The following is a 12,500-nucleotide window of genomic DNA, read 5'->3' as shown; positions in this document are numbered from 1 at the left end:
TGTGTGTGCACTTCAGCGCCCTCTGCTGTCAGAGAGTGTGTGTGCACTTCAGCGCCCTCTGCTGCCAGAGAGTGAGTGTGCACTTCAGCTCCCTCTGCTGTCAGAGAGTGAGTGTGCACTTCAGCGCCCTCTGCTGTCAGAGAGTGTGTGTGCACTTCAGCGCCCTCTGCTGTCAGAGAGTGTGTGTGCACTTCAGCGCCCCTCTGCTGTCAGAGAGTGTGTGTGCACTTCAGCGCCCTCTGCTGTCAGAGAGTGTGTGTGCACTTCAGCGCCCTCTGCTGTCAGAGAGTGTGTGTGCACTTCAGCGCCCTCTGCTGTCAGAGAGTGTGTGTGCACTTCAGCGCCCTCTGCTGCCAGAGAGTGTGTGTGCACTTCAGCTCCCTCTGCTGTCAGAGAGTGTGTGTGCACTTCAGCGCCCTCTGCTGTCAGAGAGTGTGTGTGCACTTCAGCGCCCTCTGCTGCCAGAGAGTGTGTGTGCACTTCAGCTCCCTCTGCTGTCAGAGAGTGTGTGTGCACTTCAGCGCCCTCTGCTGTCAGAGAGTGTGTGTGCACTTCAGCGCCCTCTGCTGTCAGAGAGTGTGTGTGCACTTCAGCGCCCTCTGCTGCCAGAGAGTGTGTGTGCACTTCAGCGCCCTCTGCTGCCAGAGAGTGTGTGTGCACTTCAGCGCCCTCTGCTGTCAGAGAGTGTGTGTGCACTTCAGCTCCCTCTGCTGTCAGAGAGTGTGTGTGCACTTCAGCGCCCTCTGCTGCCAGAGAGTGTGTGTGCACTTCAGCGCCCTCTGCTGCCAGAGAGTGTGTGTGCACTTCAGCGTCCTCTGCTGTCAGAGAGTGTGTGTGCACTTCAGCGCCCTCTGCTGTCAGAGAGTGTGTGTGCACTTCAGCGCCCTCTGCTGTCAGAGAGTGTGTACACTTCAGCGCCCTCTGCTGTCAGAGAGTGTGTACACTTCAGCGCCCTCTGCTGTCAGAGAGTGTGTGTACACTTCAGCGTCCTCTGCTGTCAGAGAGTGTGTGTGCACTTCAGCGCCCTCTGCTGTCAGAGAGTGTGTGTGCGTCAGCGCCCTCTGCTGTCAGAGAGTGTGTGTGCACTTCAGCGCCCTCTGCTGCCAGAGAGTGTGTGTGCACTTCAGCGTCCTCTGCTGTCAGAGAGTGTGTGTGCACTTCAGCGCCCTCTGCTGTCAGAGAGTGTGTGTGCACTTCAGCGCCCTCTGCTGTCAGAGAGTGTGTGTGCACTTCAGCGCCCTCTGCTGTCAGAGAGTGTGTGTGCACTTCAGCGCCCTCTGCTGTCAGAGAGTGTGTGTGCACTTCAGCGCCCTCTGCTGTCAGAGAGTGTGTACACTTCAGCGCCCTCTGCTGTCAGAGAGTGTGTACACTTCAGCGCCCTCTGCTGTCAGAGAGTGTGTGTACACTTCAGCGTCCTCTGCTGTCAGAGAGTGTGTGTGCACTTCAGCGCCCTCTGCTGTCAGAGAGTGTGTGTGCGTCAGCGCCCTCTGCTGTCAGAGAGTGTGTGTGCACTTCAGCGCCCTCTGCTGCCAGAGAGTGTGTGTGCACTTCAGCGTCCTCTGCTGTCAGAGAGTGTGTGTGCACTTCAGCGTCCTCTGCTGTCAGAGAGTGTGTGTGCACTTCAGCGCCCTCTGCTGTCAGAGAGTGTGTGTGCACTTCAGCGCCCTCTGCTGCCAGAGAGTGTGTGTGCACTTCAGCGCCCTCTGCTGTCAGAGAGTGTGTGTGCACTTCAGCGCCCTCTGCTGTCAGAGTGTGTGTGTGCACTTCAGCGCCCTCTGCTGTCAGAGAGTGTGTGTGCACTTCAGCTCCCTCTGCTGTCAGAGAGTGTGTGTGCACTTCAGCGCCCTCTGCTGTCAGAGAGTGTGTGTGCACTTCAGCGCCCCTCTGCTGTCAGAGAGTGTGTGTGCACTTCAGCGCCCTCTGCTGTCAGAGAGTGTGTGTGCACTTCAGCGCCCTCTGCTGTCAGAGAGTGTGTGTGCACTTCAGCGCCCTCTGCTGTCAGAGAGTGTGTGTGCACTTCAGCTCCCTCTGCTGTCAGAGAGTGTGTGTGCACTTCAGCGCCCTCTGCTGTCAGAGAGTGTGTGTGCACTTCAGCTCCCTCTGCTGCCAGAGAGTGTGTGTGCACTTCAGCGCCCTCTGCTGTCAGAGAGTGAGTGTGCACTTCAGCGTCCTCTGCTGCCAGAGAGTGTGTGTGCACTTCAGCGCCCTCTGCTGCCAGAGAGTGTGTGTGCACTTCAGCGCCCTCTGCTGTCAGAGAGTGTGTGTGCACTTCAGCGCCCTCTGCTGCCAGAGAGTGTGTGTGCACTTCAGCGTCCTCTGCTGTCAGAGAGTGTGTGTGCACTTCAGCGTCCTCTGCTGTCAGAGAGTGTGTGTGCACTTCAGCGCCCTCTGCTGTCAGAGAGTGTGTGTGCACTTCAGCGTCCTCTGCTGTCAGAGAGTGTGTGTGCACTTCAGCGCCCTCTGCTGTCAGAGAGTGTGTGTGCACTTCAGCGCCCTCTGCTGCCAGAGAGTGTGTGTGCACTTCAGCGTCCTCTGCTGTCAGAGAGTGTGTGTGCACTTCAGCGTCCTCTGCTGTCAGAGAGTGTGTGTGCACTTCAGCGCCCTCTGCTGCCAGAGAGTGTGTGTGCACTTCAGCGCCCTCTGCTGTCAGAGAGTGTGTGTGCACTTCAGCGCCCTCTGCTGTCAGAGAGTGTGTGTGCACTTCAGCGCCCTCTGCTGTCAGAGAGTGTGTGTGCACTTCAGCGCCCTCTGCTGTCAGAGAGTGTGTGTGCACTTCAGCGCCCTCTGCTGTCAGAGAGTGTGTGTGCGTCAGCGCCCTCTGCTGTCAGAGAGTGTGTGTGTGCACTTCAGCGCCCTCTGCTGTCAGAGAGTGTGTGTGCACTTCAGCGCCCTCTGCTGTCAGAGAGTGTGTGTGCACTTCAGCGCCCTCTGCTGTCAGAGAGTGTGTGTGCACTTCAGCGCCCTCTGCTGTCAGAGAGTGTGTGCACTTCAGCGCCCTCTGCTGTCAGAGAGTGTGTGTGCACTTCAGCGCCCTCTGCTGTCAGAGAGTGTGTGTGCACTTCAGCGCCCTCTGCTGTCAGAGAGTGTGTGTGCACTTCAGCGCCCTCTGCTGTCAGAGAGTGTGTGTGCACTTCAGCGCCCTCTGCTGCCAGAGAGTGTGTGTGCACTTCAGCGCCCTCTGCTGTCAGAGAGTGTGTGTGCACTTCAGCGCCCTCTGCTGTCAGAGAGTGTGTGTGCACTTCAGCGCCCTCTGCTGTCAGAGAGTGTGTGTGCACTTCAGCGCCCTCTGCTGTCAGAGAGTGTGTGTGCACTTCAGCGCCCTCTGCTGTCAGAGAGTGTGTGTGCACTTCAGCGCCCTCTGCTGTCAGAGAGTGTGTGTGCACTTCAGCGCCCTCTGCTGTCAGAGAGTGTGTGTGCACTTCAGCGCCCTCTGCTGTCAGAGAGTGTGTGTGCACTTCAGCGCCCTCTGCTGTCAGAGAGTGTGTGTGCACTTCAGCGCCCTCTGCTGTCAGAGAGTGTGTGTGCACTTCAGCGCCCTCTGCTGTCAGAGAGTGTGTGTGCACTTCAGCGCCCTCTGCTGTCAGAGAGTGTGTGTGCACTTCAGCTCCCTCTGCTGCCAGAGAGTGTGTGTGCACTTCAGCGCCCTCTGCTGTCAGAGAGTGTGTGTGCACTTCAGCTCCCTCTGCTGTCAGAGAGTGTGTGTGCACTTCAGCGCCCTCTGCTGCCAGAGAGTGTGTGTGCACTTCAGCGCCCTCTGCTGTCAGAGAGTGTGTGTGCACTTCAGCGCCCTCTGCTGTCAGAGAGTGTGTGTGCACTTCAGCGTCCTCTGCTGCCAGAGAGTGTGTGTGCACTTCAGCGTCCTCTGCTGCCAGAGAGTGTGTGTGCACTTCAGCGCCCTCTGCTGCCAGAGAGTGTGTGTGCACTTCAGCTCCCTCTGCTGCCAGAGAGTGTGTGTGCACTTCAGCGCCCTCTGCTGCCAGAGAGTGTGTGTGCACTTCAGCGCCCTCTGCTGTCAGAGAGTGTGTGTGCACTTCAGTGTCCTCTGCTGTCAGAGAGTGTGTGTGTGCACTTCAGCGCCCTCTGCTGTCAGAGAGTGTGTGTGCACTTCAGCGTCCTCTGCTGTCAGAGAGTGTGTGTGCACTTCAGCGCCCTCTGCTGTCAGAGAGTGTGTGTGTGCACTTCAGCGCCCTCTGCTGTCAGAGAGTGTGTGTGCACTTCAGCGCCCTCTGCTGTCAGAGAGTGAGTGTGCACTTCAGCGCCCTCTGCTGTCAGAGAGTGAGTGTGCACTTCAGCGCCCTCTGCTGTCAGAGAGTGTGTGTGCACTTCAGCGCCCTCTGCTGTCAGAGAGTGTGTGTGCACTTCAGCGCCCTCTGCTGTCAGAGAGTGTGTGTGCACTTCAGCGCCTCTGCTGTCAGAGAGTGAGTGTGCACTTCAGCGCCCTCTGCTGTCAGAGTGTGTGTGTGCACTTCAGCTCCCTCTGCTGTCAGAGTGTGTGTGTGCACTTCAGCGTCCTCTGCTGTCAGAGAGTGTGTGTGCACTTCAGCGTCCTCTGCTGTCAGAGAGTGTGTGTGTGCACTTCAGCGCCCTCTGCTGTCAGAGAGTGTGTGTGCACTTCAGCGTCCTCTGCTGTCAGAGAGTGGTGTGCACTTCAGCGCCCTCTGCTGTCAGAGAGTGTGTGTGCACTTCAGCTCCCTCTGCTGTCAGAGAGTGTGTGTGCACTTCAGCGCCCTCTGCTGTCAGAGAGTGTGTGTGCACTTCAGCGTCCTCTGCTGTCAGAGAGTGTGTGTGTGCACTTCAGCGCCCTCTGCTGTCAGAGAGTGTGTGTGCACTTCAGCGTCCTCTGCTGTCAGAGAGTGAGTGTGCACTTCAGCGCCCTCTGCTGTCAGAGAGTGTGTGTGCACTTCAGCGCCCTCTGCTGTCAGAGAGTGTGTGTGCACTTCAGCGCCCTCTGCTGTCAGAGAGTGTGTGTGCACTTCAGCGTCCTCTGCTGTCAGAGAGTGTGTGTGTGCACTTCAGCGCCCTCTGCTGTCAGAGAGTGTGTGTGCACTTCAGCGTCCTCTGCTGTCAGAGAGTGAGTGTGCACTTCAGCGCCCTCTGCTGTCAGAGAGTGTGTGTGCACTTCAGCGCCCTCTGCTGTCAGAGAGTGTGTGTGCACTTCAGCGCCCTCTGCTGTCAGAGAGTGTGTGTGCACTTCAGCGCCCTCTGCTGTCAGAGAGTGAGTGTGCACTTCAGCGCCCTCTGCTGTCAGAGTGTGTGTGTGCACTTCAGCGCCCTCTGCTGTCAGAGAGTGAGTGTGCACTTCAGCGCCCTCTGCTGTCAGAGAGTGTGTGTGCACTTCAGCGCCCTCTGCTGTCAGAGAGTGTGTGTGCACTTCAGCGCCCTCTGCTGTCAGAGAGTGTGTGTGCACTTCAGCTCCCTCTGCTGTCAGAGAGTGTGTGTGCACTTCAGCGCCCTCTGCTGTCAGAGAGTGTGTGTGCACTTCAGCTCCCTCTGCTGTCAGAGAGTGTGTGTGCACTTCAGCGCCCTCTGCTGTCAGAGAGTGTGTGTGCACTTCAGCGCCCTCTGCTGTCAGAGAGTGTGTGTGCACTTCAGCGTCCTCTGCTGTCAGAGAGTGAGTGTGCACTTCAGCGCCCTCTGCTGTCAGAGAGTGTGTGTGCACTTCAGCGCCTCTGCTGTCAGAGAGTGAGTGTGCACTTCAGCGCCCTCTGCTGTCAGAGAGTGAGTGTGCACTTCAGCGCCCTCTGCTGTCAGAGAGTGTGTGTGCACTTCAGCGCCCTCTGCTGTCAGAGAGTGTGTGTGCACTTCAGCGCCCTCTGCTGTCAGAGAGTGTGTGTGCACTTCAGCGCCCTCTGCTGTCAGAGAGTGAGTGTGCACTTCAGCGCCCTCTGCTGTCAGAGTGTGTGTGTGCACTTCAGCGCCCTCTGCTGTCAGAGAGTGAGTGTGCACTTCAGCGCCCTCTGCTGTCAGAGAGTGTGTGTGCACTTCAGCGCCCTCTGCTGTCAGAGAGTGTGTGTGCACTTCAGCGCCCTCTGCTGTCAGAGTGTGTGTGTGCACTTCAGCGCCCTCTGCTGTCAGAGAGTGTGTGTGCACTTCAGCTCCCTCTGCTGTCAGAGAGTGTGTGTGCACTTCAGCGCCCTCTGCTGTCAGAGTGTGTGTGTGCACTTCAGCGCCCTCTGCTGTCAGAGAGTGAGTGTGCACTTCAGCATCCTCTGCTGTCAGAGAGTGTGTGTGCACTTCAGCTCCCTCTGCTGTCAGAGAGTGTGTGTGCACTTCAGCGCCCTCTGCTGTCAGAGTGTGTGTGTGCACTTCAGCTCCCTCTGCTGTCAGAGAGTGAGTGTGCACTTCAGCGCCCTCTGCTGTCAGAGAGTGTGTGTGCACTTCAGCGCCCTCTGCTGTCAGAGTGTGTGTGTGCACTTCAGCTCCCTCTGCTGTCAGAGAGTGAGTGTGCACTTCAGCGCCCTCTGCTGCCAGAGTGTGTGTGTGCACTTCAGCGCCCTCTGCTGTCAGAGAGTGAGTGTGCACTTCAGCGCCCTCTGCTGTCAGAGAGTGAGTGTGCACTTCAGCGCCCTCTGCTGTCAGAGTGTGTGTGTGTGCACTTCAGCGCCCTCTGCTGTCAGAGAGTGTGTGTGCACTTCAGCGCCCTCTGCTGTCAGAGAGTGAGTGTGCACTTCAGCGCCCTCTGCTGTCAGAGAGTGAGTGTGCACTTCAGCGCCCTCTGCTGTCAGAGAGTGTGTGTGCACTTCAGCGCCCTCTGCTGTCAGAGTGTGTGTGTGCACTTCAGCGCCCTCTGCTGTCAGAGAGTGAGTGTGCACTTCAGCGCCCTCTGCTGTCAGAGAGTGAGTGTGCACTTCAGCGCCCTCTGCTGTCAGAGTGTGTGTGTGCACTTCAGCGCCCTCTGCTGTCAGAGTGTGTGTGTGCACTTCAGCTCCCTCTGCTGTCAGAGAGTGAGTGTGCACTTCAGCGCCCTCTGCTGTCAGAGTGTGTGTGTGCACTTCAGCTCCCTCTGCTGTCAGAGAGTGTGTGTGCACTTCAGCGCCCTCTGCTGTCAGAGTGTGTGTGTGCACTTCAGCGCCCTCTGCTGTCAGAGAGTGTGTGTGCACTTCAGCTCCCTCTGCTGTCAGAGAGTGTGTGTGCACTTCAGCGCCCTCTGCTGTCAGAGTGTGTGTGTGCACTTCAGCTCCCTCTGCTGTCAGAGAGTGAGTGTGCACTTCAGCATCCTCTGCTGTCAGAGAGTGAGTGTGCACTTCAGCGCCCTCTGCTGTCAGAGAGTGTGTGTGCACTTCAGCGCCCTCTGCTGTCAGAGAGTGTGTGTGCGTCAGCGCCCTCTGCTGTCAGAGAGTGTGTGTGCACTTCAGCGCCCTCTGCTGTCAGAGAGTGTGTGTGCACTTCAGCGCCCTCTGCTGTCAGAGAGTGTGTGTGCGTCAGCGCCCTCTGCTGTCAGAGAGTGTGTGTGCACTTCAGCGCCCTCTGCTGTCAGAGAGTGAGTGTGCACTTCAGCGCCCTCTGCTGTCAGAGAGTGAGTGTGCACTTCAGCGTCCTCTGCTGTCAGAGAGTGAGTGTGCACTTCAGCGCCCTCTGCTGTCAGAGAGTGTGTGTGCACTTCAGCGTCCTCTGCTGTCAGAGAGTGTGTGTGCACTTCAGCGCCCTCTGCTGCCAGAGAGTGTGTGTGCACTTCAGCGTCCTCTGCTGTCAGAGAGTGTGTGTGCACTTCAGCGTCCTCTGCTGTCAGAGAGTGTGTGTGCACTTCAGCGCCCTCTGCTGCCAGAGAGTGTGTGTGCACTTCAGCGCCCTCTGCTGTCAGAGAGTGAGTGTGCACTTCAGCGCCCTCTGCTGTCAGAGAGTGTGTGTGCACTTCAGCGTCCTCTGCTGTCAGAGAGTGTGTGTGCACTTCAGCGCCCTCTGCTGTCAGAGAGTGTGTGTGCACTTCAGCGTCCTCTGCTGTCAGAGAGTGTGTGTGCACTTCAGCGCCCTCTGCTGTCAGAGAGTGTGTGTGCACTTCAGCGTCCTCTGCTGTCAGAGAGTGAGTGTGCACTTCAGCGCCCTCTGCTGTCAGAGAGTGTGTGTGCACTTCAGCGCCCTCTGCTGTCAGAGAGTGTGTGTGCACTTCAGCTCCCTCTGCTGTCAGAGAGTGTGTGTGCACTTCAGCGCCCTCTGCTGTCAGAGTGTGTGTGCACTTCAGCGTCCTCTGCTGTCAGAGAGTGTGTGTGCACTTCAGCGCCCTCTGCTGCCAGAGAGTGTGTGTGCACTTCAGCGTCCTCTGCTGTCAGAGAGTGAGTGTGCACTTCAGCGCCCTCTGCTGTCAGAGAGTGTGTGTGCACTTCAGCGTCCTCTGCTGTCAGAGAGTGTGTGTGCACTTCAGCGCCCTCTGCTGTCAGAGTGTGTGTGCACTTCAGCGTCCTCTGCTGTCAGAGAGTGTGTGTGCACTTCAGCGCCCTCTGCTGCCAGAGAGTGTGTGTGCACTTCAGCGTCCTCTGCTGTCAGAGAGTGAGTGTGCACTTCAGCGCCCTCTGCTGTCAGAGAGTGTGTGTGCACTTCAGCGCCCTCTGCTGTCAGAGAGTGTGTGTGCACTTCAGCGCCCTCTGCTGTCAGAGAGTGTGTGTGCACTTCAGCGCCCTCTGCTGTCAGAGAGTGTGTACACTTCAGCGAGTCTCCTCATTCCACCTTGTGCTCGGCTCATGCACGTCTGTTTACATCAGCGCTTCCTCTTTGACGTGTTGTTCATTTTAAACGGTTGATGGGTAAAGTATTCTTAAAATGCATTCTAAAAATCGGAATAATTCGTTATAAATAATTATTCACTGTATTTTGAAGTGCCCACGATAACAATATTGTGCATGTTCATTATTGCGGTATAGCGTATTACCGTTTACCGGCACATGTCTAATCAGTATTAACAGCGTCACAGGAAGCCGGTGTGTTTGTTCCTCTGAAAGAAGTGTTTCTCTGTCTCTCTGTATGCAGATGACCGCTGGGGCAGAGATGTGTGAGCTGATGGTAACGTGTGTGTGTGTGTGTGTGTGTGTGTGTGTGTGTGTGTGTGTGTGTGTGTGTGTGTGTTGTCTCCGAGCAGGAAGAGTTAGAGTCTGTGCTCCCGCAGGAAGCAGAAGAGCTGCTGTTGGTGAGGCAGGAGCGGCGGGAATGGGCCAAGCGTCACTATACTCTGACGGACCGCGCTCTTCTGGAGCGCTCCAGCTTCAGTCCCTCTCCTCACGTGGACACACACACACACACACACCCCGACTGAGCTGGACACACGCTGATATCAGCTCCGCTCCGGCAGCGTTTGACCCCGGTCAGCACACGCGTGTCAACTCCACAGGCCACTGGCTCTCCAGGACTCAGTTCAGCATTTATCATATTATATTATTATTTCAGAAAGAATTAGCTTTTGAGCATTCATTTGTGTTGTAGTTCATAACAGTGTGTTCATTAAACGTAAAGCTCTTGTGTTGCTCGACTCCTGTGTGGTTCTGTCACATGTTTGTTTGTCTGATGACCTCACTGATGACCTCACTGACATCACTGATGACCTCACTGGCATCACTGATGACCTCACTGATGACCTCACTGATGACCTCACTGATTAGGCTTGTTTGTGATGCGCCTCGTCCGAGTTCAGCCGAGACTATGCGGCTGCAGTGAGGAGAGGAGTGATAAAAGTGCAGGAAGACGGAGTTCTCTCTTCTCGTAGTGGATCAGAACCTGCGAGATCAAAGGCGGATATCGCGGGATTCACACTTGTGCGCTTTGTTGCTGATAAACTGGATGTAATTTAAGTAAAAACATGATCTCAGAGTTTTAAAATCAAACATTTTAAAAAAGAACCATACATCACGGTTGTTTAAGCCAATAAGCATTAAGCTGTGTCTTCAGCAAGTCGTTTCCCATCATGCTTTTGCTCAGCGCAGTCGGTGGAGAGCAGCTGCGCTCGACTGCAGAATCCGACACATCCGCCTTTCACTCGCCAGAGTTTTCTGACACACGTCGGCATGACATCAGAGCAAGGCGGACCGCCCTCAGACACTCTCTAACCGGCATGATCACCGCTGATCGGTTCTGCGCAGATTTAGCTCATCTCAAACAAGCCTATTACCTCACGGATGACCTCACTGACATCACTGATTACCTCACAGACGGGACAGATGAGTCAGATCTACAGGTGTGGAGGACTGTCATGTCTCAGCACACGTATGACGGGACAGATGAGTCTGATCTACAGGTGTGGAGGACTGTCATGTCTCAGCACACGTATGACGGACAGATGAGTCTGATCTACAGGTGTGGAGGACTGTCATGTCTCAGCACACGTATGACGGGACAGATGAGTCTGATCTACAGGTGTGGAGGACTGTCATGTCTCAGCACACGTATGACGGGACAGATGAGTCTGATCTACAGGTGTGGAGGACTGTCATGTCTCAGCACACGTATGACGGGACAGATGAGTCTGATCTACAGGTGTGGAGGACTGTCATGTCTCAGCACACGTATGACGGGACAGATGAGTCTGATCTACAGGTGTGGAGGACTGTCATGTTTCAGCACACGTATGACGGGACAGATGTCTGATCTACAGGTGTGGCGGACTGTCATGTCTCAGCACACGTATGATGGGACGGATGAGTCTGATCTACAGGTGTGGAGGACTGTCATGTCTCAGCACACGTATGACGGGACGGATGAGTCTGATCTACAGGTGTGGAGGACTGTCATGTCTCAGCACACGTATGACGGGACGGATGAGTCTGATCTACAGGTGTGGAGGACTGTCATGTTTCAGCACATGTATGACGGGACAGATGTCTGATCTACAGGTGTGGAGGACTGTCATGTCTCAGCACACGTATGACGGGACAGATGAGTCTGATCTACAGGTGTGGAGGATCACTGTCATGTCTCAGCACACGTATGACGGGACAGATGAGTCTGATCTACAGGTGTGGAGGATCACTGTCATGTCTCAGCACACGTATGACGGGACAGATGAGTCTGATCTACAGGTGTGGAGGACTGTCATGTCTCAGCACACGTATGACGGGACGGATGAGTCTGATCTACAGGTGTGGAGGACTGTCATGTTTCAGCACACGTATGACGGGACAGATGAGTCTGATCTACAGGTGTGGAGGACTGTCATGTTTCAGCACACGTATGACGGGACAGATGAGTCTGATCTACAGGTGTGGAGGACTGTCATGTCTCAGCACACGTATGACGGGACAGATGAGTCTGATCTACAGGTGTGGAGGACTGTCATGTCTCAGCACACGTATGACGGGACAGATGAGTCTGATATACAGGTGTGGAGGATCACTGTCATGTCTCAGCACACGTATGACGGGACAGATGAGTCTGATCTACAGGTGTGGAGGACTGTCATGTCTCAGCACACGTATGACGGGACAGATTATTCTGATTTGGAGGTGTGGAGGACTGTCATGTCTCAGCACACGTATGACGGGACAGATGAGTCTGATCTACAGGTGTGGAGGACTGTCATGTCTCAGCACACGTATGACGGGACAGATGAGTCTGATCTACAGGTGTGGAGGACTGTCATGTTTCAGCACACGTATGACGGGACAGATGTCTGATCTACAGGTGTGGAGGACTGTCATGTCTCAGCACACGTATGACGGGACAGATGAGTCTGATCTACAAGTGTGGAGGACTGTCATGTCTCAGCACACGTATGACGGGACAGATGAGTCTGATATACAGGTGTGGAGGACTGTCATGTCTCAGCACACGTATGACGAGACAGATGAGTCTGATCTACAGGTGTGGAGGACTGTCATGTCTCAGCACACGTATGACGGGACAGATGAGTCTGATCTACAGGTGTGGAGGACTGTCATGTCTCAGCACACGTATGACGGGACAGATGAGTCTGATCTACAGGTGTGGAGGACTGTCATGTCTCAGCACACGTATGACGGGACAGATGTCCTCTGATGGGACAGGACAGCCCTCTCCCCCTCTCAATGAGGGCCGGAGCTCAATTAGCATTTCACAAGCCCTTTCTCTCTTTCTCTCAGAGCCTTCCCTGCGGAGCCCGTGCTTTTTGCGGGGATTGTCCTGTTTCTGGCCCTTGTTGCCGTTGGCAGGGTGACAGTATTCGAGTGTGCAAACTTGTGCCATTGTCCCCGAGCCAGAAGGAGCCATGGAGACCCACTAATATGACACAGGAAAATGTTTGCTGATGGCAATTCTATGGGCTTTGTCTGCCTCTTTCTCTTTCATGACGACTCGATTTAAGTCTCCGAATGTTTGACTACAAATGCGAGAGTGCTATCCGGCTCCTCCGCCTTTGTCCCGTCAGGTTTGAATGAGTAATTCAGCTTTTGTGTGGCTCGATTGAGGGGGCAAACAGAAAGACAAGATTCCTGAGCGCTCGAGGCCCTTCCCATGGTTATGCGCACATCTCCCGGTGCCGCGGCTCCCGGTGTCAGCCTGCGGTTCGGCTCTGGATCGGGACGGGCTTTAGCGGCGGAGCGTGG

At 55.6% G+C, this 12,500-nt stretch overlaps 1 protein-coding gene across 1 annotated transcript in view; it reads left to right on the top strand.

Moving 5' to 3' along the window:
• Positions 1-9,587, top strand: part of exd1 (exonuclease 3'-5' domain containing 1) — a gene marked incomplete at both ends in the record, with an annotated part of 29,781 nt that extends 20,194 nt beyond the window's left edge. Inside the window, 3 exons of the mRNA XM_079832795.1 lie at positions 8,962-8,994; positions 9,098-9,197; positions 9,412-9,587. Coding sequence (XP_079688921.1) covers positions 8,962-8,994; positions 9,098-9,197; positions 9,412-9,587 — 309 coding nt within the window. The remainder of the gene's footprint in view (positions 1-8,961; positions 8,995-9,097; positions 9,198-9,411) is intronic.
• Positions 9,588-12,500: the final 2,913 nt, after the last annotated feature.

This window comes from Gobio gobio (genome assembly GCF_949357685.1).
Source record: "Gobio gobio genome assembly, chromosome: 13".
NCBI classification, from domain to species: domain Eukaryota; kingdom Metazoa; phylum Chordata; class Actinopteri; order Cypriniformes; family Gobionidae; genus Gobio; species Gobio gobio.
This window is presented reverse-complemented; position numbering and strand designations above follow the sequence as displayed.